Genomic DNA, 26420 nt, shown 5'->3' on the forward strand with positions numbered 1-26420 from the left:
ACTCTTTCTGAGCAAAGAATATTTTGGTGGAGATTCTTTTATTCGTAAATCGATCGGTAGGAGCGAAATAGGGGCGAGTAACTTTCCCATCGACGCCGTAATAATTTGGGAGGGAGAAAGGGGGTCGTAGATCGATCGAACGCTAAGAAAGATAAACGTCGATTCGATCATAAACGCTCGTCATTAACTCGAAAAAAAGGAGTGGCAAAGCGAGGGTGAATTCTCGGAAATCGCGTGACTGGGATAGCCCGTGTTTCTCCTAGGATATCGACGAAACGATTATTGTTACGTACGCGTACACACGCCCTGCTCGAGCAGACGAGTGGTTACACGTTTCACGAGGGTCGAGACGTAGGGTCGAGACAGCTGCTCGCAATAATTGCCCTACGGTGGGCTTCTCTCTGCCGGTTTTCCCCTATCCAGGTGGAAAAGATGCCACTGCAGACTGGTAAACAGGATTCCGTGGAAGTTATAAATATCCCGACGCCCGGCGTCGGGCGAACCGCGGCGACGACGCTCTTAATTTCGCCAATATGCATTCCCCGTCGTTTCTCCTTTCCCCTCCCCTCTCGACGGCCGCTCAAATTGCCCTACGTTCGTCTGTTGCGCGCTCGATGAATTATGGCGATCGTGGAATAAACTTGGTCCCGATTAAAAAACTGTTCCTTTACTCGAATACCGTATTCGCCGTTTCCATAATTATTTATGCCCTCCAAATGGGAAACTTTCTACCCCTTAGATTGTTTCAAGAAAAGAAATGAAAGATGTCTTCGTTTCTTCGCGAGAAGGCAAGTTGTAACTGTTATTTTTTTATACAATTTCTATGAGACTGTTTAAAAGTTTAACCCTACTATATCACGAGTAATAAATTCGATACATCATTCTGGGAATATTTTTTTCAACTGCCCGTAGATTGAGACTGAAATAAAATCGCGACGAAGTAGAGTCGCAGTTATGAACATTCGCGAGCAAACAAACAATTAACGTAGAATAAATAATAAACACTCGAGGCGTACGTAACGTATCGTATTATTTGCCCATTAAAATTGAACAGGAATACGCGAAGTGTATCGCAACGACGAGGCGGTCGATCGCTATAAAACAATGTTTTTTCCCCCAATTGGAGTATTTTATTTTAAATAAACATCAATTAACGTGTAACGCCTTTTAGCCAGTACTGTGTGTTTGTACGTTGTTCATACGGTTCGTTCCTTCGTCGGCCATTTAAACTAGAAATAAAATTCTTCGACCGGAAGCTGGTTGAAGGGGACCATACATATCTTAGGCGATGTAAAATCAATTCTATCAGATATAACTGTGTTTAATTATACTTTCTGATATTTTTTAATAAAATGCACAAATTTAAAGAAAAATAGTTTCAGATATTTGAAACGAAAGGAGATTAATTAGGCTGAGTCGGAAGTTTGCTAGATTATAGACAATATGGTACATTATTATAGCTCACTAGATAGAAAAGAGAAGCCATCCTGAGCCTTCTAGGCAAGGATCAAATAAATAAATAATAAAATAGTTAGCATGCGTTGGGTATATTTAGAAACACACTGGAAAGATAGAATATTTTGCTTATAAATTTAAACTAAAATATCTGATGCCTCAATTTTGAGGAGGTCAGGTAGTAGCAAAGGTTATAAAGTTTCAATTTTGGTATACGATCCAGGAACGAAGCGGACTCGAAACGTGCAGCCATGTTGCGATACAACCGGATCCCAAACGCTTCGTTATAGCGTGGGCGTACGTTGCGTTATCGTAGCTTCACCCTCGGCGTAGTATCGTGTTTCCCGCGGACGACCCTTCGTCGAAAAGCAGGTTATCTCATTAACCAGGTTCCCGTGTAAAAAGGGGGTTGGACGAACGGAAAGGAAGAAAAGGAGCAAGAGGCGATCGGTACGCGCGTCGTCCTCGAGTATTGTGCCCCGGCATAATGCAACGGGCTCGTGCAAACACAATTTGTCGCGTCACAGCGGATAGTCAATCGATTAGGTACGTGATGCAGGGTGCGCCACAGGTGCATGTGCCGCACATGCGGCACACGGATTACGCCTGTCCCGTTCCCGTTTACAGTTTCCCATAATTTCGACGCCTAACGAGTCGATCCTCCGCTCCAATTAGACGCTATCGCGCTACGCGTATCAATTACACCTTAACGAGGACTAGAAACATGGAAATTTGATTCGACGTCCGACCCGCGGCCGGCCTTCGTTTTTCGAACTTTCTCCACGGTCCGTGCAATAATCCCTCGCTTCGTGACGAAGTTTTTGAACTCGATTCTAGCAAACGAATCATCTAATCGTAGAGAAAATTAACAAGAGACCATTGTGCACAAAAATTTCGCGTACACGTAAAATCAACAGAGAGAATCGATCGACACCGCAAATTATTAATATTAGCAAACACATTACGAACAAACATTCGACCCAAATCTCCTACGGTATATTTGGTGGGATATTAAAGCTTTAGAGATAGAAACCCGTGCTTGAGCGTTGACGTGAATTAGTGAAACTTGAAAATATGGAATTCCAAAAAATCCAAATGCACTACTGTATTTTTTATTTTTAAATTTCATATTTAAAAAGATCCTAGTCGAAGGAGACCTCAGAAAACCTTTCGTCCTAATTAAAGTAATAGCAAATTATCGTCCACTACGATGGATTTGAATAAAAATCGCCTGGTTTCGGAATCGATAGGAAGCGAACCTTTTTTTCTATCGTCGTTGTTTGCGGTTCGGAAATGAGTGTTCGTCCTGCCATAGTCGGGCACTGTGTAAACTTGGCCGACGCGTCGAACGAAGCCCGGCTTTATTGCCGCGACAATGCACCGAACGCGTTTACACGCGTCTCCTAAATAACGGGAGCTTTATGGACCGTGAATTTCCATAAGAGACGACCGTGTCCAATTCATTACTCCTCAGGTCGTTTCCCGTCCGCGGAACGTGGCCAATTTTTCGTCGGAATTTCCAACGGGAAGCAAACTTTCACGGCAACGTCCGCGCCGCCGGCCAAAAAGTTGTTTCGAATTGCGTTTCACGGGCCGACGGTCTCGAATTTTTCACGAATCGTTGGAAATCACCGTCTCCCTTTCCCCATCGAACCAAACACCGTGAAAAAAGGGCTTCATTCGTCTCTCGATCGAGAATACAAGACACCTCGTTACATGGATAGTCAGTGAAGTTAATGTACGTTGATCGTTAAACCTTGTGATCTATCGCAAGACGAAACGTTTGATTAGAAAGGTTTCTTTCTGAAAATAGTATCGATTCCCAATGTCCATCGTCGAAATTGTTTCCTGATAGATCGGTAATACGATTGATACTAGTGTACGGTTACGTGCAACGCGATTCTGGATCGCGTGTCAATAGTTAAAGAGCGAGTCGAGAACACGAGACGCGGAGAAAATTAAATGGACTTTCGTCGTTAGAGCTTTTTGCGACCGCGTGTCGGGCGAGATCCGATCTAATCTCGCGCTCGTCAATATTACAGGACCGCTTCGTCATCGCTGGTAGAAATAATAAAGTGACGGAATGACCGATACGAAAGATACCTTCGTTTGGAAACAAAACATGAAAAAGTCTACTTCAACGCTGAACATTTTTCACGAGACGAAAACTTTGATTTCGAATAATAGTAAACGCAACTTAAAATTTCCCTTAGTAATTGTTATCGTAACCATTTTGATGTGGCAGTCAAAATGTTAATCGTTTCAATAGAATTAAAATTCGTTCGAAGGAAATCCTTAAAAGAGTTTCGAAGTTTCCCTGAGAAACGATTCCAAGAGGATTTCTCTTATCATCGCGGTCTTAAAAAGACTACGGTAAGAACCAAACGTAAGAACCAAAATGGCGATTTGCCAAAGATCGTAACGGTGGAATCGAGAAATTAGCCTTGGCGCGAAACCCGGTGCCAACCGTGTCGAGAACCGTCCGAATAATCAAAAGGAATTCCCTAGCAACGATCCGGCCCCAAGAACAGCCACGACGTCGAACTTTCCTGCTGGAAGAACGCTAATTTCGCCCCACGGACGACCATGGCGGGGACGTTGCGGCGCGCGCCAAGGAAACTGCACCAGTTGCGTCGTTCGCCAGAAGTTCGCGCGGGTCGTTTCGAGTAAGAACACCGGGGAAAACAACGTCGGTTGTTCGAAACTTCCCCTCGTAGCTTTTTTCCACCCTCGAATAACTGTTGCCAGCCCCGTAGTACGCGGCGTTCCAGCTCTTCGTTATACGTAACGATGAAAAACAGCGGGAAACTCGAACCACGGTGGAAATTTAAAAATCCTCGTCGCGCGATCGAAACGTTAATTATTATTCCTTTATTAACGGGGAGAAAACCCTTTGGCACGAAAAAGAAATAATATGCGAGGGAAAATAAAACGAAAATTATCATCGCTCGTAAAATTTTGTAAAATAATTAGTGTACGTTGCAAGGATGGGTTTTGACTTTCAAACATTTTTCGTGAGAGAAAATTCTACAGAAATAGAAGCAGTTATTAATATAGCGAAGTAAAATGAAATCGATTTATTGTCAGAAGATTATCGTATAATTTTTACGTCGTTTTTTTTGTGGATTATTTTTTGGGGAGTTTGTTGCGTTAAAGTCGTAATGTCGCAAATGGTAGAAGCTCATGATTGTATCATTTTTCTCTTTCATTTGTAAATGTATTCTTTTTCTATAGCGAGCGAAGGAAAACCTTTGAGCGTAGCTTTCCAGATGTCGTTATTTAATATTGTATAAAAGTGTGTTATTCTGTATTTTTTAACATGGTTTTCTCTGAACTTTTCGTCCCGGTTTGAAAACGTTCGACGGAAGCCTTTGCGTTTGCGCCCCGGCGATCTCGATGACGGATTAATACACAGGATGTGTCAATAATTGGCAGTGCAACTGGAAAGGAAACTACTCGCGAGACTTGGTTTCAGAGAAAATTGATTTTAAAAATTCGACCGAGCATACGTACACTTCGCTATATCGTAACTTAACGAATCTCTCTGTGGATTATTTTCCTGGCTCGGTTTTGCATCCATTGAGTAATCAAGAATACACGATAATATTGAATATTCAGGAGAAATTTTATTATTTCAGAAATTGTTGAAAATATTGTCCATTCTGCTCTCGAGATTAAATTTCTATCTAGCCAGTTCTGCCGTTTCAATTTATCAAACGCTAAACTAATTTTCTTTTAATTTTTTCGGAATACACAATTCAGATAGACAATCTATTATTCCTGTGGATTTTTATATTCTTTATATATTTTTCTGGTCTCGAATTTGAATTATGAAGATTGCATTATTTATAGGTTTTAAACACTTAGACAAATTCAGGGTTTAAATGTCTCGACAGGAGGTAACGAAGGGAATTAGAATATTTTGACGACAGTACGTAATTGGTAGTGTAATCCGTCGAGCAGATAGTTCTCGATGGAGCTCTATATACCCTTTGCAACGAAGACGTCTATGAAACATTAATACCGAGGGAAACGCAAGTAATTAGCCAACACGAATCTCTCGAGGCAGCTCGTTCTAAGTCACGAAACGAAACGCTTATAACCAAATAAACCTAATATACACTAACGTTGACAATTTTCTGTGCTTAACTTCTGAATACAAAATTATACAAGCCACGATTAAAGGTGGATAAAGTTCTTATCCGTGTGAAAAATTAGAAACTGAATTGCAGAATATATTTCAATGCACGTTCGAAGGACGCTCTTTTTAACAAACTAATTTAAAAAAATAAGTCGTAAAAAACGAGATACGAAACGAACAAGGGACTCTCGACTGCTATTAATTTAGTTTATAAAGCGTAGAGGAGAGCACCCAGAGGACCACAATTTACACAGCCCACGGTGTTCCATTTTTGAGGAGAGTTTATACGCTCGAAACAATTTCTTTCCCAATTATAAAACGTCTTCCCTGTCCAAACGTTACTTTTGTCTGCGCTGTACATACGACGTGTCCGCCGTTTATTTCAATATACGCTTCAGCACGTTTCTGAGGAGAATGTGCTCATAGAGAGACCTAGAGTTTGTCTCTTATTTCTCAACAGTGTTGAATTTACCGTACCAATGCTTCCAACGCGTCGACTAGGTGCACTCCACACCTCAAGACACACAGAATTCTATATAAATTATTGTAGTTTGCTATTACAATGGAAATGTTAAGAACAATTTAATAGATGTTTTCTTATACACCTTTTGGTATACTCTTCGTAAGAATTTTATCTTTCAAAATAACTTGTGTTATTTCACGACTGTTATTTTACCCATCGATTGTTTCAATAGCATCGCCATAGTCAGTATGGTCCATACGCTCCTGATTCTATTTTAATGGTCAGACGCTCTAAGCGTCCTTCCGTTTCGCTGTTAATTAAATTTCTCGCGTGACGACGCCGCTAAGCTTCGCAGAAGGGAATTCCTCCGGGCTTTGCGTTACCCTTCCTTTTTAATAGCCGTTAAAGGGGTTCTTCTAGTTTAGAAGTAGGGCTGAGACTCCTTGTCGAATTCTGCTGCATTCAAATCTGAACAACCCATTAACGCCCGCAATTAGGATTCTATCACGAAGCTACTCGGAATTAACACTTTAGAAAATCTACACAAGTAGACGTCTAACGTTTTCTACCGTTATGGCTGAGACTTTATATTTTTATGCCTGGAGAATATTTAATTGCAATTTTGGGAAAATATATTATATCTTGAAACGCTTCGAAATATTTATTTTCGACTTATTTACTTAGTTGCGCCACTAATTATCGTGTTCTGTGCACAGCAGAGGAACCAAAGTACACATCACCGTATTCGAAACTGAGTAAATAACTCGAATAAAAATTAGAGATATTAAAAATCGAAGAACGAACAGGTTCTTGTTTACTCTCGTCGTGGATTTCGCTCGTCGATAACGCGCGACGTCCAGCACGCGAAACGGGCATATTAATCAATAATACGGGCTGGTAATTTCCGGGCGATAATTCTCAGGAGAAAACGGTCCGTGCCAGCGGGGCGGCATGTGTTTCTAATGGACCATCGATTTAGCATACGATTATTGGCGGTGTCCGTGTCACGAGCCGCTACCATCGAGTCTGTTAATTGTCAGAACCAAGTGGAACTAATTATGAGGCATTCACGGCGACGGGTACGAGCGGTTGTAATGTTCGTCTTGCACGCGAGATTTCGGAATCATGATCCGGACGAGATATTCCTGCTCCCTTCTATTAATTTTATTCGCGACACTGTGGATTATAGACGATTAAAAACATCGTAGTACGTTGTCATAGTGTTCGTCGGTGGACGAGGAAACAAGGGACGCGGTTCAGAGTCGAATTCGATCGGTGGCTCGACGAAGAAGAGGTTGGCGATCGGCCAGGAGGAACTGGATTTATTTCTGGTCGATTTAAAGTTATTTTAGACACTTCGAATCTCGGGAATGCGCGCCAACTTGGCTGAGGAATGAGTTATCTTCGTCTCTGGGACCGGTGGCGAGGAGTATCGAGTGTATCGAAACATACTGAAACGTTCCTACTCTCGAATCCGTAGATTGAAATACTTTGTAGCTTACACGAAATTGGATGGGGGTCGTCAATTTTACAGACTCGTATTAGCTAATGATTACAGAATAAGTGGCAGAAAAATATTTTACGAGCTTACGATCACCGAGAATAAATATTAACCCTTTGCACTCGAGGACTTTTCTTCGACCACCCAACTATTAACTCAAACACAATTTCTTACGAAATAAATAAATTTCGTCCCGTATAATCACTTCAAAATAATAATATCGTTGTGTTTCCTTAGAGGGTACATCCAAATTCTTTGCTGGATGTCCCTTCAGAGAAATCTACCGCCCAACAAATCTTCTGAAACCCAGGACAGGTAGCTTCAACGATTTTTTTTATTTTTAAGAACGTAGTGGTATCTTTTGACAATTGTAAATATTCGAATACTTTCGTGTAAACGTCGAACGATGTTTCTCGACACTTTGTATGGGTCAATGGCCTTCGAAACGCAAGGAATTTGCAAAAATTCAGCTGCTGGTCGAAGGTCCTGCATCGATCTGGAGTCAAGGGCCCAGGGGGATGCTGTCCGCGGGAGAAAGTGCACTTTTACCAGCGGGGGTGGACGAATGGGGGCTCGAAGTGGGAACGTGTTCAAAACCATTATCCCCCTGGCGAAATTGCGCTCGGGGTGTGTGCCATTAATGGAACCGTGCCCGCGACCCTTCGACGCTGCAAATACAGCGTGTCTCGTGAACTCTGTCCATTTAAATATCCGAATTATTTCGAACAATGATAGAAAATGTTACTTACAGACGTCGTGAGGTTGTAAGAAATACACCAATCTGTCTAAATCGAGAATAAAAGAAATTATATATAAAATGAACAAAGCTGCCCTCCAAGAATTCTATTTATATTATATTATGTGCTTTCTTGAACCCTATAAATTTTGTACGTAAAAGTTTCTCGTCTCGTTTGAGGCAATCGAATGGACAGAGTTTGTGAAACGCACTGTACATCCGAGGCTCTTTTCCCGCCGCTGCATTTTTCATTGTAACCCGTGAACGCGCGCGGACACTTTGCCCTCCCCCGCGTTGGCAAATCTCCTCGTTCGAAACACGAGACCCTCCTTCTTTTTTTCTGTATTTTCCTTTTTCATCGCCCTCGCGCGCGTGTTTTATCGTCGCAAGCCGCGGACTCGCAGTTCCGTCGGCCCTTTGTACCTTCGTGTTCCGACGGAGACGCGGAAGGGTTGTTTTTAATAACCCCCCCTAGCCTTCCACGGGCTTGTAAAGTGCTCGAAGAATCTCGTCGGAGCAAACATGGCGGTGAGATCGAACGATGTAAACAAATTTGGAGATAGGTTCGACTTTTCCGACAGTCTTGTAAAAATAATAAACGGCTTGAACGCTCATTAAGCTTTCAAGACTTACAGAAACTCTTGAAACTTCGAAGACGATCGAAACTTCCGTGACTTTCAAGACTTCCGAGCCTGTCAAGGCTGTCGAGAGTTTCAGGCCTCGAATCGTGTTCGAAGTTACCAAAAGCGTTCGTCGTTTCACAGATTGTTGTAGGAGCTGTGAATCGGACTTTCGTGAAACGATATTACATGAAATTGCGTAGCAAATCAATGTGCAATTATAAGGAACGCTTGCCTTATCATCTGTATATTTAAATTTGTTTTAAATGTCAGATGCCGGATCAACGAGGGAGATGACTCTGGCCCCGGGCACTTTTGAAAATACTATTTCAAATAACACGTTATCTCGTTTCACGGTTACTCCATTCTTGAAATACAGTCCTGTTATCTTATTTCGCGAAATAACTTTGGAACGAACAATCCTCTGCTCGAAGCAACGAAATAATTAAGACCGAAGTTATTTCAAACGTTCCTGGAAATAAACGACGCAATTTCAACGCGTGAAATTACAATTCTTTTTACCAATTTATATTTTCAAATTGGAAGGATTGCTTGGGAAATACAGTGTAACGGAAATAATTTTTCTATACGAGAGCTAATAAATTTCTTTTCTTAAAAACTGCACGTACTCGCCGGAGAAAAAGATTGGACGTATCTTTGGATACTCGACGAAAGAAATGATAGAGCTAATGGAGACGAGATAATCTGGATTACGAGGGTGCCCGTAAAAACTGGAGACACATTGTTTAAATTAAATTGAGCAAAACACAGACCCCCGCCTGGGAACGCGAAATCCTCGAATAAGAGAAAGAAATTGGGTTTATTTACTGCTACACTTTTGGGAACGCGAGGAAACTGTTCCCATTTATTTCGCGCGATTTTTCTCCGCGTCCTTAGTTCTCAATTTACGTACTGCCGTATCTTTATAATTAATTTTTCCGGATTTTCTTGAATTCCACCGAATTACCTTGTCTTTCTGTAACATCTACGGGACAGCTCTTGATTAATTACGTCGCGAACAGTTATCTAGTACCAAACGGTAATTAACAAAGACGAATAAATACTTTTCGACTGGTCGCTTTGATACCGGTTTAATCGAAGGAAATAATCGTTGAAACGAAACAATATTCACGTGAATATTTTAATCAAAACATTTATATGAATTTTTATAATGGAAGAAGCCCAAATAAAAATCATACACTCAATAACGTTTCGTTTAATTTTGTTGTTATCGAGTTGAATATAATTGATTTTTAGACACTCAAACAAATTTTCATTCGATCGAAACGCAAAAAAAAATGTTTTCAAACTACTTTCACTGTTAAACTTCGACGAATGTATCAATACAAGAAAAATAAAAAATATTTCTTTTAATTTCACGCTGCTAAATTCTCTGGAATGTGATTTCATCGTTTCAGGCTTGGAATGCAGAGTCCCTTTAAACGTTTAACGCTTTTAATAAATACCAAAATGCCAAGACGTCTCGCGGCGCTCCGGTTAATCTCGAAAGAGCAGAACTTGAGAAAAAGCTTCTTAACGGGTTGTTGTTTGTCGCGACGGCGGGATTTATGCGAATTTTGAAGCCACTTAGTTCACGGTAAACAATGGATAATCAAGACTGCAAAAGTTTTATAAATGGCGGCTTTTGCCTGCTTGAAATTCCGCGACGTCGACGTGGAAACAGTCACGCGGAGGATCGAGTGTCAAGGAAGCGCCAAATGAACGTACAGAGTAGAATATTTTCAAATTTAAATAGTATAATATATTCTGTATTTTTAAATGAACAAGACTATGATAAGACTGAGATGTAAATCGCGCTTTAAATTTTTATTTCCACTTATTCGTTGAATCCTACGATTAGTAATCCTCTTTTCCAATCTCTGGAACAGATTTAAAACTTAAAGACCGAGAATGTTTAATAGATAAGGGCTGGCTAGAATCTTTGAAAATGATGTATTTTAGTTTCAAATGAATTTCGTTTCCAAGAAGATCAAGAGCACGCAGCTTTGATAATGCATTACTGGCTCCAGTATAATAGTCCTCTTAGATTAAGCTACTCTCCAACAATCGCTTGACCTGAATCTGGTTCGAAAACGTATGCTGGGAGTCCAAAATGCGAATGCAAAAGCGTAATGTAAAGTCAAATGAACATCTCGAACGGGTTACAAAAGAATAATGGAATAATTTACTGCTCGATTTTAATTAGGGATTTAATGCATTCTATGCCCAGCAGATTATACGAAATTATGAAAGGGAATTAATTTCCTTGCATAATTTTTGCCTCAAAGAAATGTTGTTCTTGTACGACCATAAATTATTATTAAATATAATTATTGCAAGCCTTTCACCGTCAATCATCGATAATTGAATTATGAAAGTTTATTCGAACGACAAGCATTGTTCCGTGTTTCTATTCAATATTTATATTCGAATAAAATGTTGCCCGTCTCTGACTGTAAGTATGTGGACACAAAGCACGTCATTTGAACAGGAAACGACGCGAAACGTAGCTGGAATTAAACGCCACTAAAACTACAAAAGCCATCGGTCAAATCACGGCAGCAATCTTCTCGCGCGGAATTATTTACGGCTTCCCTGGGAATTAAATTTAAAAAACACTTTGTTAAAACGAACAGCGATTCGATAAACAATGTCTTCCGTGGCAAATTCCAAACACTCTCCACGTTAAACCCAGCATTTATCGTATTCGTTCAAGTTGGCACTTGCTTATAACGAGCGTTCCTTTTCGTTCTCAAGAACGCGTTAAAAATGTACGCGAAACAAAAGAAAAATAACGAGTTAAGTATTATTTAATTCGTTCGTTATTTCGGAACGATAAAATCCCTGAAACTTGCAATATTTTATCGACATTGTCTGCTACGGGAAAACTATTTTAAAATAGTTTGTATGAATATTGAACAGTTTGCAATCTTTGTGAATCGGTTGTGCGGTAGAATATGGTAATAGTTATGACTTTTGGTGGACTGCGCGATCTCGACGATATAAATCGTCGCGTCGACGGGATCAGTAACCTCCGTCTTTCTGCTCGTGTATGATCAGTCACTTTGGCTGGTCGCCAGAACCAGTTTCCTCTCTGGGGGCCTCAATTAACCACTTCGGCTGCTCCGGGCGCGCGATTTATCGCACGCGAAGATTTGCAAGCCACGCCAAACAGAAGAGTGTCGCAATCGACAAGTTTCCTCGCGGCGCAATCCCGTTGCGTCCTGGCCCACCGAATCCATTCCGAAAGTTTAATAGCAACTGTTCGACGGACGTTCATACACGGACCACCCTAGAAAATAAACGACCGAATTCCCCAAGTTTATTCCGCTGACCACCAGAACGATAAACTGTCAAACGATCCTACGGTCGCACGATATTTCTTATAAAATTTTTCGCCGGAGATTTTCTATCAGTCGTACCTTCTCCAATTCCTTGTCGATTTTTAAAATAAGAATACAATGTTGAATGTAAACGTTGTGATACATTTTTAAGAAAGTATTGCAAACATCAGAATTGTGCCTACGTACAATTTTTAATCTTAAACGACCCCTTCCAACTAAATACGCAAAATAGATTGTGTTTATCCAAGAATAAAAATAATGTATCGTAACCACGACCATTTAATTTTAGCCACTATTTTTGCGTTTTAATAAGCCGCTTTTATTATCGCGGTGACTTTCGTCGCGTCTTGCGTCGTGTTACTTGCTAACGAGTTCACGAGTTCGGGGCGAAACGAGCTCGAAACACTAAAATTTGCGTCTTAATTTCTACGTTATCCTCCGTTAGAGGCGGAGTAAAAAAGGAAGAATTCGGTTCGTGTTGGCGACGGCGAACCGCAAACTTCTATTTGCATGCAAAGTGGCCGACACGCGCGTCCCGTTGTTACAAGGCAGCGTTTCACAATCCTTTTTGGCTCCCGATTCTCGGCGCAAGTTTTATTTGCTCCCCCGTAAGCCCCCTCGTAGTCCTTACTAGTTAAAATTTATAGCGTATTAACCCTCTGTTATTTTCACTATGAGCATTAATATTTTTCTATACGAAATTTCTTCGGTTCGTTGATTCCAATGGTTCGTGCTTCTCTTTCGACTTCCGACGCGAACTTCTTCTTAAAGCTTCCTGTAAGCCGGAGCTTACGATTAAGACCCCTAGAACACGCTAGTTACGAGAAAAGTAAAAGACAAGTTAAACGCAAGGAAGACTCGTATAAAACTACAGAGATTTACTAAATATGTGAGACACATTCTCACTTCTCAGGAGATGCTTCTCAATATTTCAGTGTTTTCAAACTTTGGTAAATATTTCATACGTATTTCTTTTAATTTGTCAAATTCGCGAGATTACCTTTCGGTAGTTTCGATTTTTAATTTAAGATTCGAGGCGGTGGAGGGTGCAGTCGATCAGAGGAGCTCCGAAACGAGCATCGTCAACGACACGAAAGGACCGACGATGCTTGTTCCACGCGGTGACTTGATTGATCGTTTTACCATTCGAGGGCGTGCCCTTATGCAAATCGCCAAAGATCAAAAGGCTTGCGGTGTCTCCGGCGGAGCTTGCGCTACTTACGTCCTGTCGCGGTGACGTTCGACACGAATCTTAATAACGCCTCTTTCTTAGCCCCCTCCACGACGAGGAAAACTTATAAGAAACGGTTTATCGCGTCGACTGTCAACTTAATTTCATAAGATTTCCTTCGACGTCGCTCGGGGCCAGTGTTTCCCAACAGTAAAGAAACTTGTAATGCATTGATAAAACGACTTTGCAGACTCTTGTATCGTTTACTTTTTTATTTATTAATTCTGATCAAAAAATATATTCCCCAGTAGAAAGTTTGTATACACAGATATCGTTGATGTCGTTGATAAATTTACGAGTCACGTAATCATTTTAAGAATCATTAATCCGATCAGCCTCGGTTCGTTCTATCCCCGCCACTTTGCAAGCTAATTCGGCTAAACGATAAAACCGACTGTGTGTTCTGGCGCGTCGCGCTAATCCGTCGGATAAATCGGCGGGTGGCGAGCCGCGAGCAAACCGTGTCCATTTCGTCGGGGATGATAAAAATGCGGCGGCACGATCGGAAGTGCATTGCGGTCATACGTGACGACCGACGGACGCATTCGTGTCTGCACGCGACGCGACGCGCCGCGGCGTCGCAGTCCGATCCGTTCTCGCTCGATCGGACCTCCGTTGTACCTCGTAATTTCGAATTAACCCCTCGACGACCAGCGTCGCGACGCTGAAATTTCGTCGCGCGAACAGCGCGCAAAATACGCGCCACGAAACACGACATACGTCTACTTTGCGTCGGGTCTTTGTATGAATTTTCACGCGTGACTATTAACAACGTTTGGACTGAAAGTCTTCTAATGGGAGCGTTAGAAAATAAAAATTCGTTATTTAATAGTGAATAATTATAACGGTCGATAGTTTGCACTAAATTTGTGAAACGTTTCGCGAGTTGGAATGTATGGTCGAAAGTAGCAATTGAAAATTAGGGTGTTTCATCCGGGATCCTCTATTGGATTCATCGACGTAGCTGTGTACTGGTGGATTCTGGGTTGGACGCGTCTCCAAGATGGAAACTGTCTTCTGCAAGAGCAGCGAGAGTGATGATCAAACCGGGATGCTAATCTAAGTTTGAACAGTCTCCGTGGATTGGAGAATTCGGAACAAACTTTTAGCGAGTCGATACAAGATAGAATTTCGGAGTTTTAATGAAAACTGGAAAAAATATAGAGTAGAGAACCTTGTTCTTCTACCGTACTCTCGATTATAATTAAGACGAAAATTGGTTTTACTTTCGGAAGACTTTTTTTAAATTTTTAAGAATTTGAATATAAAATTCAAATGAAATAGAAAAGTATGGTGTGCATTTATAAAAATTGTTTTTAATATCGGGTAGATCTCATTCAGGATCCAATTTGCAACGTTTCTTTTCCGCGATACTAACCGTTCCATTTATTATATGGTCGCGTCGCTAGCAATCGATGCGGAGACGATTAAAAATGTGAACCACGAACCTGAGAACCCCGACCCGGATTCATCGCGGTAATGAAGGCTGACCGACAAAACGACGGAAGGAGGAGCCCCCCCCCCCCCCCCCCCTCAAACTCTAGTTTGTTCCTTGAAAATGATGCCGGTGATTTTTTGCGCCCCCCGGAATACAAACAACACGATTTTCTGGTTCGTTACGCGACGCGTTGCGCATTCGCGATGTCCCTGAAACGTTTGAACAAACTTAATCTGAGCTTGTGGGCCGGTTATTTTATATGGCTGGAGCGGAGAATTTTGGTCAAGGTCGCCTCCAGCGACTCGCGAACCGTGCCAAGTACTAACCCCACTTTTTCCGTGCCACGCTAGCCTGTTTATTTAAGAGAAAAAGAGAGAACGAATGCTCTTGGTTGCACTTTCCGTCTTTGGAACGCGTGGGAGGGGCCGACGAACGAACTGGAAGTAGTAGGGACTATGACCTTCGGTGGCCAGTAATTTTCGCCACGAGTCTAATAGAGTAACGATAGAAATTCAAAGGAAATTAGCGAAATTTCGTACGCGAACAGTTTAGAAAATTTGAAGATTGAATATTTAGAAACAGAAGGAACAATTGAAAATAGTTTGGGACATATTGGAGGAAAATGTAAAATTAATTCACTCTTCGTATGTCGTCGAAGATGATATATGATATCCTTTTTTCAACCGACTATCGAGAAAGACTCGATACACGATAAATGTTGAAGATGTTATTGTTTTAAAGCTTGTGTAGACTGGTCCATAAATAAAACGTTTCGAGCTTCTCGCTATACGGTCGAATAATACTTTACTCGCCGATCAAGAGGTATTATTCTATTTCTGAATACAAGCTTTCCCCATTCCTTTTGTCGAGCTGATTTATCTTCGCCCTTACGTTTATGCGTGTACTATGAGCAAGGACCTTCTTCTCCCATGTACCGTAGCGTTCCCTTGACTGATAGTCGGCTCTGCACCGCCAAAGGTAAGGGATGTTCCTTAAGCCTCGCACGTTTCTGGCATCCTCGAGTCCCAGCTTCCTGTCTACCCCTCTTCCGCCCCCTTGACTTCAACCATATTTCTTCGTTTCCTCGAATTCTCGATGAAGAAGGGGCAAAAACCAAGTCACTTTTCACGGGGGAAAAACCGTGACTACCCCCAGACACATAGTAAAACGATTAAACCAAATGTAGAGAATGGAATATCGTTTTTATAATCAGAATCAACAAAATAGTAGAATCCTCTCTATTATTTCTAATTAAGTCTCGTATATTTTTTCTCTGACAAACTTGATTCGATAAGCAAAACCCGTATCGTTCACAGAATGTTGTTACTTGCGCATTTATGGGAAATTTTAATTATAAAAGAATTACAAAATTCACTTAATATGCAAAGTATAAGAAATACGTAAGATACGAATTATTATATTTAGGGAACAACCCTCTTTGATTAATTTTATCAATAAAAATACGATCCAGTCTAGTTATCAATTTGCAGACATCTTGAAGCCATTCGTGGATCGCGTTCCCCGCGGCGCGACGTTAGCGTGGAACGATTTGCAAAAGCAAATTGAATTGTTGCTAAATTGCTGCACGAGGGTCGATAACATCGCGAAACCCCTCCGTCGGGGGTGTTCTTTGTCGTATAATCCTCGGCGAATCGTGCAATTTATCAAATTTATCGCATCGCGCTAATGCTCGACGTACAATAGCAATAATAATAAGCCTGTTTGTTAACGATGGCAATTTTTGCTTCCAGAGGCCGAAGTGAGGTCGCCACGATTCACGGGCTCCGGTTGGCTGGCGTTTCCGGCTCTGAAGGCCGCTTACAAGCACGTTCAATTAGATTTGGAATTCCGGCCCGAGGCGTGGGATGGAATTTTGCTCCTCGCCGGGGAGAGGGACGATCTTCAGGGCGATTTCATGGCCTTGATACTCCATCACGGCTTCATCGAATTTAGGTAATCGAATCACCTCTTAAACCTTCGCCCTGTTAACCCATAACACTGTTTCCACCGCGATTTTACCTGCTTCGAGCAAAAAGGTACCCTTCGACGCCTTTGCATTTGGATGGAAATAATCGATGTTGATGCAAAGTATGTTATCTCTAACATTTAGAGTTAAAATTTTAAAAGCCATCTCATATTTTTAATTAATACATTCTGTGCTCGATTTTCTCGAATCGCCAAAAACGCCCAATAAATAAATAGCGTTGTCATTCGTGTATTATTAACCCTTAGAGTGCTTCGATCTCTCATTTACTGCTGTTATTAGTATTTTTAAAATAAATTTTCTTATCCAAGTTCAGGTTTGTTTCCAAATAATTCCTTAAGAGAATTATATTCTTCCATGGGTTAATTTTGACACGAAGCTACTTCAGCTTTTTCGTATTTGGAATCCCAGTTTTCTCGGAGTAATCGCTTCCTAGGTCGCGCGTGATCCATTAGACAATTAATGGCCGGGTGTTCGTGGAACCTCGCGCGCGAAAGAACGAATTGAATTCGAAGTTCATCGTCATAAACGGTCTATCGGCCGAAATCGAGGACGACGCTCGAAGTCGATCGATCGGAACGATATAACGAGCCGCGATGTTTGCCGCGAGCCCTGCTCCGTTGGCTGTCGTGCATCGACGAATTATGTTCTGGCAACTTTCCACAACTTCCGGCAATAACCGAAGTTTCCCCGGAACTTAATTGGCCCATTAACGGCAGGACATCAAAGGGTTCGCGCGAAACCGCGATTTACTTCAATTTACCGCGAAACACCAGTTAGACGGGGACGCGATCGGTAAACTCGAACTAAACTCGAATCGAGGAGACACCTTGGTTTACTCACGCTCATCTCGAACACGAGTGTAGGTTAATTTCCATCGATGGGGCCGTTGTCTTCTCTGTAGCCATGTTTGGGACTCCATTTCGATTTAAAGGCTTGATTTCTATTTGTTATCCTTGTACGCCGTTATACTAAAGATTGCAATACATTTAGAAATCAACGAAGCATACTGTAAGATTCTCTCATTAGTAATATTGTACAGAAAAGATACAAACGAATTTCCATTGCTAATTATTAATAACAGAGTAACTTTTGGCCCATTTTTATCCGTTTCCTACATTCCCTCTGGAATCGTGCATACGTTCTATTGTTCGTGGATTGTATTGTGTTTTGATTTTTATGATTGCCCGTAAAGAATATTAGGGAAATTGTTATTACGGACAACGTCGAGCAACTGCATTAATTTTGATAAAATAACGGAACAGTTCGCGGCGTTTTGAAGTTACAGGATTTGGGTTTCCAATTTCCTGGGCGCTTTGAATTCGACGCTTCCGGCGGCCGCGGCGCGCATCCAACTTTTCGATTTATCGCGCGGATTATTTCTGGCCGATTCTTCGGCTCGTTAATGCATAAATGCGCCGCATCGAGGTCTGCTTAACAGAACGACAAATCCCTGGGCCGATCGTTTAGCGTCCGATCGATGAATTATGGAAACGAAACCGAGGAACAATGAACGATTATCCCAGCAGTATTGAATAAATTACATCCACGGTTCGGCCGGAGAGTTTCTATGGAGACTGGGTTTCGATCGTTTGAACCGGGTCATCTAGGTAATTAACTACGTATTTCCGTGCTCGAATTAATTTCTCGGTCTCGTCTTCCGCGAAAACGTCACTGTTCTTCCGGAAACGAGCACTCCGTCGTTGAGGAAACTCCGTCGAGAAAATACGGTAGTCGACGAAGAACCGAAAGCAATTGTTTGAATTTTTGATAATAACAGAATGAAATAAAAAATTCCGTTATTTAAAACAGTCCTCGATCGAATCTGTTTTAATTCACTAGGTATTTCTCCTTTCATTTGTTCGTTGCAGTTTATTGTGTAATCGCCTGATTCGAACAAAAATAGTAGGATTTCCAGAGACGCCACAACCACTCAGATCTTAAATTTAATATTAATCTTTCTTCTTCCGAGCTCTGCAACTGTTATTTTGCGATTTTCTTGAACAGAATATAAATATTTAAAATTGCTTTTCTCCTTCTTTCGATGAAAACTTTGCAAAATACTAATGATAAACGAAGCACATTCGGTATTCGCGTGGACGTTGAAGATCCATAAATCGGCTGCCAGTACGTCGCCAGTCACGGGTTATTAAGCTGCAAGCGAAAAATTAGCTGCCGCCCGGAAATCTTAATTAATGACCACGTCAAACCTTCGTTAAAGGGCTGAGTAAAGTGTCGCGTAAAAGTTCTCGGGCGAAACTTCATCGTTTCCGTGGCCCCCGTTTCCCGGTGTTAGGAAAATATACTGCCAAAGAAGTTCGTTTATGCGATACTCCATCGGAGCTTTAAGCCTAGTTTCCGTGGAACGTCGACCGAAAATTCATTTACGCGACGCTCGAGGACCAGGTGAGCCAGATTCCATCAACGGGGCTGTATTCGCTACCTGTTTGTTACGGTACTCCTAAAATAGAGTGGCTTTTTTCACTGCACTACGAATGTTTATTAAATTTTAATATCTAGAATTTAATTTTTAACGTTTCGACTGTGTGCCATTTCTCTTCAGCAATCACAAATTGAAGTGCAAATTGAAAAAAATACTGTGCAACGCAACGAGTTTCAGTAGTGATAAATTTATGCTTCGTAGTGATAAATTTTCTTCCTATAAATATGGTTTGTTTATTTGGACATTGGTAAAAAGTTTTTAACAAAGGTTCCTTATGATCCAAAATCACAATGGGAATTTATTTAAACCTTTGTTGGTATATGTCCGGCATTGTATATTTCCCTAATCGAATCCTGAGCAGTAGCCGTTGACACATTGATTCTGTATTCGTGGAAAGTTTTCGGCGACGATTGCTCGGGGACTCCAGTGCTATTAATAATCCCCGATACCGACTAAACGACGCTTCCCAGCGTGAAAGTAGCAAAGATCTCGACGGGCTTTCAACCGAAATGAAATCTTCGCGCGGGCGAACCGTTCTGAAAGAGGTATCCACGTTATCCTATACACGTACGTAGTTACCGTTCGCTTTCAACGGCGGAAGAAAATCTCGCCGCCCGAGTTTTCCGGCTTACCTATCCAATCTGAGTAGCCTTTTCTTCGGTTAAGCCGCGTACACGTATCTACCGTTGTGGCTGTCTTTCCAGGGTCTTTCGACGGGAACTCAAAGAATCACTTTCACGTACACGGATGTCCGCGTTACGGTTACATGGCCGCGCCAGCTCGGTTGCCCCGTTCGAAACGGAAGTAATATCCTGCGAGCCGTGGAACGGACAAAAATAGAAATTGGGTCCTGGAAGACGGCCAAAAAGATTCTGTCGGGAGAACCCGCTGTATCCACTGTGTTTCTTCCACGAAACTGTTTAACCCTAGACCTCTTCAGCTACGATCGAGCTCTTTGAAAGAAGAGACGTCTACCTCCGTCATCCCCTTGCTTGTTGTTTTTTGGTAAATACCGGGAACAAATAACTCGTACCCTTGAGTTCCGACAGTTTTACCCTTTTATTTTATCGAGATAACGTAACTTGTACTTCTAGCTTAGGTCTGGTTCAGTTTCCAATATTTTTCGAAACGATAACTTGGTCCTCCTGTGCTATGTAATTTTTCTCGTCACGTTTGTAGTAGTTATTCGTTTCACAATTACACCAGGTACACAATACGGTAAAGATGAAGAATTTATAGTGCAGTGTTTATCGCGGAACGGTTGTATAATCGATAGGAATTGCTGAAACATCTTTGAGTACTTTGCGTCAAAGTAAATTGCAAAATAAACATAGAAAACAAAATAAATTATAAAAGTAGTTATGCTCATCGGATAGAGGATGAAATGCTCTTTAAAATGAGCGTTTGTGAGAGTCGATAGCTTTATTAGTTCCGGAGATATAGCGATTTTAGTTTCAAGTCGATCCGGTGGCTAGTTCCGGAGATAGCCCGGCGCGAAGTCAATGAACGCGCGCGCGTGGAAATCGTAAACAGTGCGTAGTAAATTCTTGGAAATACTACGCCGCGGAACTAGGTCACGACAGTCACGTTCGTAGGGTAGGTCAGCGCGATGCACGCGCGAGAAGGAGGTCCGGCGCGACGCGTCAGACGGAGACAGCGATAGTCAAATTAAGAAAAATTACCTTTTACATAAATTGCGATATCTCGAAAACGGAAAGTCGGATCGTCAAAAACCAAAAGCCATTTCAAAGAGGAAGCTTTGCCGCCACTAACAAACGCCCAATAATGGAGAAAACACTAGTAGTTTCGGAACTGCACGCCTCTAAAGTTTTAGTATTTTTAATACGCATCGCGAGACTGTTCTGAGACGCGTCTCGCGAGAGCGAGAAGGAGGTCCGAGCGTAAGACGGAGAGAAAGATAGTCGAATCACAAAAATTAACTTTTACATAAATTACGATATCTCGAAAACGGAAAGTCGGATCGCTAAAAACCAAAAACCATTTCAACGAGGAAGCTTTGCCGCCGCTAACAAACGCCCAATAATGGAGAAAACACTAGTAGTTTCGGAACTGCACGCCTCTAAAGTTTTAGTATTTTTAATACGCATCGCGAGACTGTTCTGAGACGCGTCTCGCGGGAGAGAGAAGGAGGTCCGAGCGTAAGACGGAGAGAAAGATAGTCGAATCACAAAAATTAACTTTTACATAAATTACGATATCTCGAAAACGGAAAGTCGGATCGCCAAAAACCAAAAACCATTTCAAAGAGGAAGCTTCGCCGTTTCTAACAGTGGGTTAATTATGGATAAAGCATGAGCAGCTTCGGAATTACACGCGTGCGAAGTTTTGGCACTTTCAGTACGTATTACTAGACTGCTTACTAAAATATTACAACTAGTAAATACATTATTCGGATAATATAATTCGTAACAATTCTGTTAAATGTTTCTGACGTTACTGACAATGATCATTTCGTGAAATTTCGATCGATAGAAAATCGAACAGTGGTTTTGTACTCGAACTTTTCGGAGCAACGATAAGTTAGACTTAATGTTACGTAACTTGGTCGAATTTTATAGAACACCCTGTGCACTCCCCTGGTCGTAAGAGTAAATTCTACCGTGTAGAGAACGTGGAAACTGCGGTCGGGTGAAACTCAATTGGCCGCCCAAGGCCACTTCATCCGCTGTGAATCATGCCAGACACGACGTCTAGTTTTACACCAGTGTTGTCCACAGACGGAGCCACTTACGCGCCATTGTTCCTTTCTACACGCCATATTGTGTTTCTATAAGACGCGAACACGTAACACGACGTCAGCCATTGATCATTCATTGTGGCAACGAAGACAGATTGTAGGATACCGTACCTTCGTATGTCTAAATTTGTTAAGAAACTTCTTTCATTCTGTCTTATTTGATGAAAAGTATCTCAAAAAGCTAGTGATAAAATGAAACATTACCTACAAATTTTTGAATAAGCTGAACAAACTTTTTAATAGCTCATAAATGTCTGAATATCTTCGCAAATTTCTCGAAGCTACACATGATCGGTTTTATTTTAAAAAAGTGATAAAATTCTCGAGGTACCCTAAATTCATGGATCGATTGTCCCTCGGATGACCTAATGGCGTCTGTGAAGGGTTAATTCTCGCTGTTCTTTAATCCCGATAGAGCTCGAAGTCTTTGTACGTGACTTTCTCTCGCTCGCATATGTCACATCGACGTCGTGAAAATGTCAAGTGTGTGTCGCTGAGGGGTTGAGATTGCGAAAAAGTGTGGCTCGAAGAAGGTCAGGGTCGCGATCTCGCGATATGCCTCCCGGGAGTCCTTAATTATTTTGCTGGCTTTTCGTCCCTGGAAAAACTCCGCCTCGGCTCGAATTGAACGGCTTTCGAATGGAAGACGCGCGATTCTCTCTCTAACACGAGGACACATCGTCGTAGAACATCCCTCTGGTGTTTTAATTTACATTCGATGTTATTAAACATTTTATCGGAACTAACACGAAATCTAGTTACTCTGGAAAACAGAATCTTCTCTAAGGATCATCCCCCATTTACTCGACTCCACCTACACTCCTCGGATCATCCTTCTTTATTTATTCTAATTATTTAACCCAGATTTATCGACGGAATACTGTGTCGACGTTGAAGCTCGAAATAATAGAAGTAAAATAGAAGTAAATAGAAACGAAAGAACCAACGATAACTACGCGTAGAGTTGCTGGGGTTCTTGTGTCAATTTGTACACGGAAAGTCACCCACACGGGCGTGCAAAACATTAAGTCTCAAGTTTCGATTCGCCAACTGCGCGCCTGAAAACTTCCAAGTAGCACGCGTGCCGCGAGCAGCGTGCTATTAATTACGTACTTCGACTGCGCAGGATTTACGGTGCACTCGGCACAACTCGTTAAAATTTCTCATTACCATGTCGTTTACCCCCGACAGTGATAATTACCGCAACTTAGAATCCGACCCTTGGCGCCGCGTGGAACTTTCTGTCTTCCCTGTAGTCGTAGCAGTTTCGAAAACGAGCCTCGATATACCGAAAAATAAAACACAATAACGCAACGCGAGAATCGACCAGTGGAACTCGACTAAGGGTAGTCGTATTTCGAGTTCGATATGTGGAAAACGTAGGGGGCAGTTTTACAATTGTATCTCCTACGTGTTATTTGGATCTATGTTAAACCTTTTGTCAAAGATACATTAATTTATTACGAGCTTTTCTAAGAAAATCTAAAGTATTCAGGTATTTCTTAAAATAAGAATAATTATTTTGTTAGTGAACGTTATCTGTTCTTTTCTATTGGAGAAAAAATACTGTACGCGACAACGACGTTGAAAGTATTGATTTATCTTCTATAAGATAATAATAATAATATCCTTGATATACTAAGATCGTATACAAAAAGAAGTACAGAGTAAGCAAATAAAAATAAGCATACTTTACAAAGACGAGGTTCAGCTATTATTAAGCTGTTATTAACCTCGCCGTGAACGACGGAAGAGTCGTGCTATTTGCGAAATAAATAATGTACCCCGGGATACAAAATTTCTGAAAATAAATCGAGTTCAAGGGGTTAATGGTACGCGAAGATTACTTTATTACGTGACAACGTGATAAATTGGGATCCTTGGGCACTTGGACGCCCCGTTTACCAGGGCGCTAGTAGGAGTCTTTAATCATGGCCAGAATAATTAACCAGAATAATACTCTGGTGGGTAAATTTAATTATTAACCTTCCCCCGCTATTTTAGCCACCAATGACTTAGCATCGGATCTTTCGGTTAATGAAACGTGAGAAATTTACCCAACATATTGCCCTGGAAGATGAATGATCAAACAAAAGAAAAAAACGATATTCAAATGTCTTTGGACGCCCGGCAATTAATTCGTCCTTATTACTTTTTAATGACGGCCTTTCAACATTTTATATCGACAAATGAGAACATGGCACGCGAATCATGCGTCACGGAACACGTATTCCGCATTATAGATCGACGAACTCCGTTGAATCGTACGTGCCTTCGTTTAACTTCGTAACAAGCAACGTTCAGAACTGTTTTATAACTTGACTTTACCAGTAAAATTAAAATACATCAAAAATGTTTGCCGTCTTCGTTATACTCATTCGCGAAATTTCTGTCTATCGTTAGTGTCAATAAACGTAACAAAATCTATTTTTGATATTACTGATAATACGAAGATCGATTATCGATAATTACCGAAAGTTGATTTAGTATCGATCGATGTTTATGTCACGGATGAACAGTTTCATGAATATTGCATGAATATTCATGTCAAGTAATTATGTTTGTTTGCTAAATGTGGAATCAGAGAGGGCATTTTCAGCTGTAGATTTGATCTGTATGAAGGTCCAGATTAATCAACGAAAGCTTGTGTTAAGTTTCTTGCAAGCTTGTTTTCTGTTTAAATTGAATTTATAGAAAATATTGTTTTTTTAAGAATCATATTGTATGCATGATATATTTCAATACATTTATTCCTGTGTAATAAAAAAGAACGCAGTAATTTCGTAAGCCCTGCTCATAACGAATTAATATGTCCTCCGCAAATTATTTCACAAGCAATAATAAGTGCATCAACGATATTTATTTCCGTAAAAATAGTAAACAGTGAATATAAAAGTATTTGAAACGGTATATTTTGGCAACCGTTCTCCACTTCGCTTTCCAATTCGACGCATTCTCGAATCGCTTCTAAAGCGTCGATTAATCGTCCAGCGAGTAGCGAGTAAATCGCGAGATGAAATGGAGCACGGCGTCCCGGCTGCAGGATCTATAGACGAAACGCTATAAAGAAGTAATTGCAACGTCCAAACGCGTCGTTCGTTTCGATGAATTTCCCTTTTCACGCAACGTGAAATTTCCCAAGCGTTCGTATCGCGAGCGATAAAACCCCTCTGATCGTCCTCTTATTAACGTCGACGTCGAGGAACAGTTAATAGATAATGCTTTTTAATTTCCGCTTTGACGTTCGAGCGTTTCGCGCGACGAGACACAGTCGTCGCGAATTATGTCCCTCTCGTTCCCAGTGCTTGGAAAAAGTCAAAGTTTAAGGGTGTATCGGTGGAACGTCGTAATTTAGATACAACCTCGAAGCTGGATCAAAGGAGCAATTACACGCATAGAAATGAAATAAATTTCATTCGAACGCAGTAGAAATAGAAAGGAATTAACGTGGCTTTGTTCTGCAGACGTTTGGAGAGATTTACAGATATTCATAACAGAAGTTTTGAAATATGTTTTCCGGTAAAAAAAAAGTGTCTTCGAGAGTTTCGATTGCGATACCTTTGCCCATGGGGGTGGGAAAGTGAAAGTAGCAACGTTCCGGACGTCCGTGTGACAAAGGAGGCTTCGAAAAGATCCGACAAAGTCATTCCAGACTTATTGTGGAAAACCTTTAAACCTCTTCGAGTGTATCGCCAAAGAGGCGTTGTCGTATTACACGGAAGAACGACGCCGACGTAATCGTTCTGTTTGTTTAAAGGTTCGATTGCGGTAGCGGGGTCGGCACCGTCAGGAGCACGCAAACAGTAAGGCTGAACGAATGGAATACCCTGACTGTCTACAGGCACCGATGGGACGCTTGGATTCAGCTGAATCAAGAGAAACGCGTCGAGGGAAGATCGAAGGTAAGGATACTTTATCCCTTACGACGTCGTCGAAGCGTACGCTCGTGTACGAAACTGAAAAGAAACCATCGATCTTCGACGAAACTCGGTTCCATAGATTTCTTAGGGTACACTTGCAATTGATAAATTATTCCAGGTTGCTTTAAATTTCCAGCAATCCGGAACGATAAAGGCCAAAGGCACTTTCAGAGAATAAAAGATTCCACGCGAATATTCGGAATAGGCAAAACTATTGTCGTATGAATCGCAATTCATACGTAATTTCTAAAGAGGATTACTAATGCTAGGGGGGAAAAACGTACAACGTAACAACGTCGTTATAGAAGCCATTATTTGCTCTAATTAATAGTGGATTGTGTTGTTAGAACGATTAAGTCAGACTTTGAAGATTGGCAAACGTACAG

General features: G+C 41.3%; 1 protein-coding gene across 2 annotated transcripts in view; it reads left to right on the top strand.

The window, feature by feature from the left end:
• LOC143349697 (pikachurin) overlaps positions 1–26420 on the top strand; it is a 215048-nt gene that overhangs the window by 160669 nt on the left and 27959 nt on the right. For both annotated transcript variants that reach the window (XM_076781126.1, XM_076781127.1), the window contains exons 6-7: positions 16681–16882; positions 25872–26016. In XM_076781126.1, coding sequence (XP_076637241.1) covers positions 16681–16882; positions 25872–26016 — 347 coding nt within the window. The remainder of the gene's footprint in view (positions 1–16680; positions 16883–25871; positions 26017–26420) is intronic.

This window comes from Colletes latitarsis, chromosome 14, assembly GCF_051014445.1.
Source record: "Colletes latitarsis isolate SP2378_abdomen chromosome 14, iyColLati1, whole genome shotgun sequence".
NCBI classification, from domain to species: domain Eukaryota; kingdom Metazoa; phylum Arthropoda; class Insecta; order Hymenoptera; family Colletidae; genus Colletes; species Colletes latitarsis.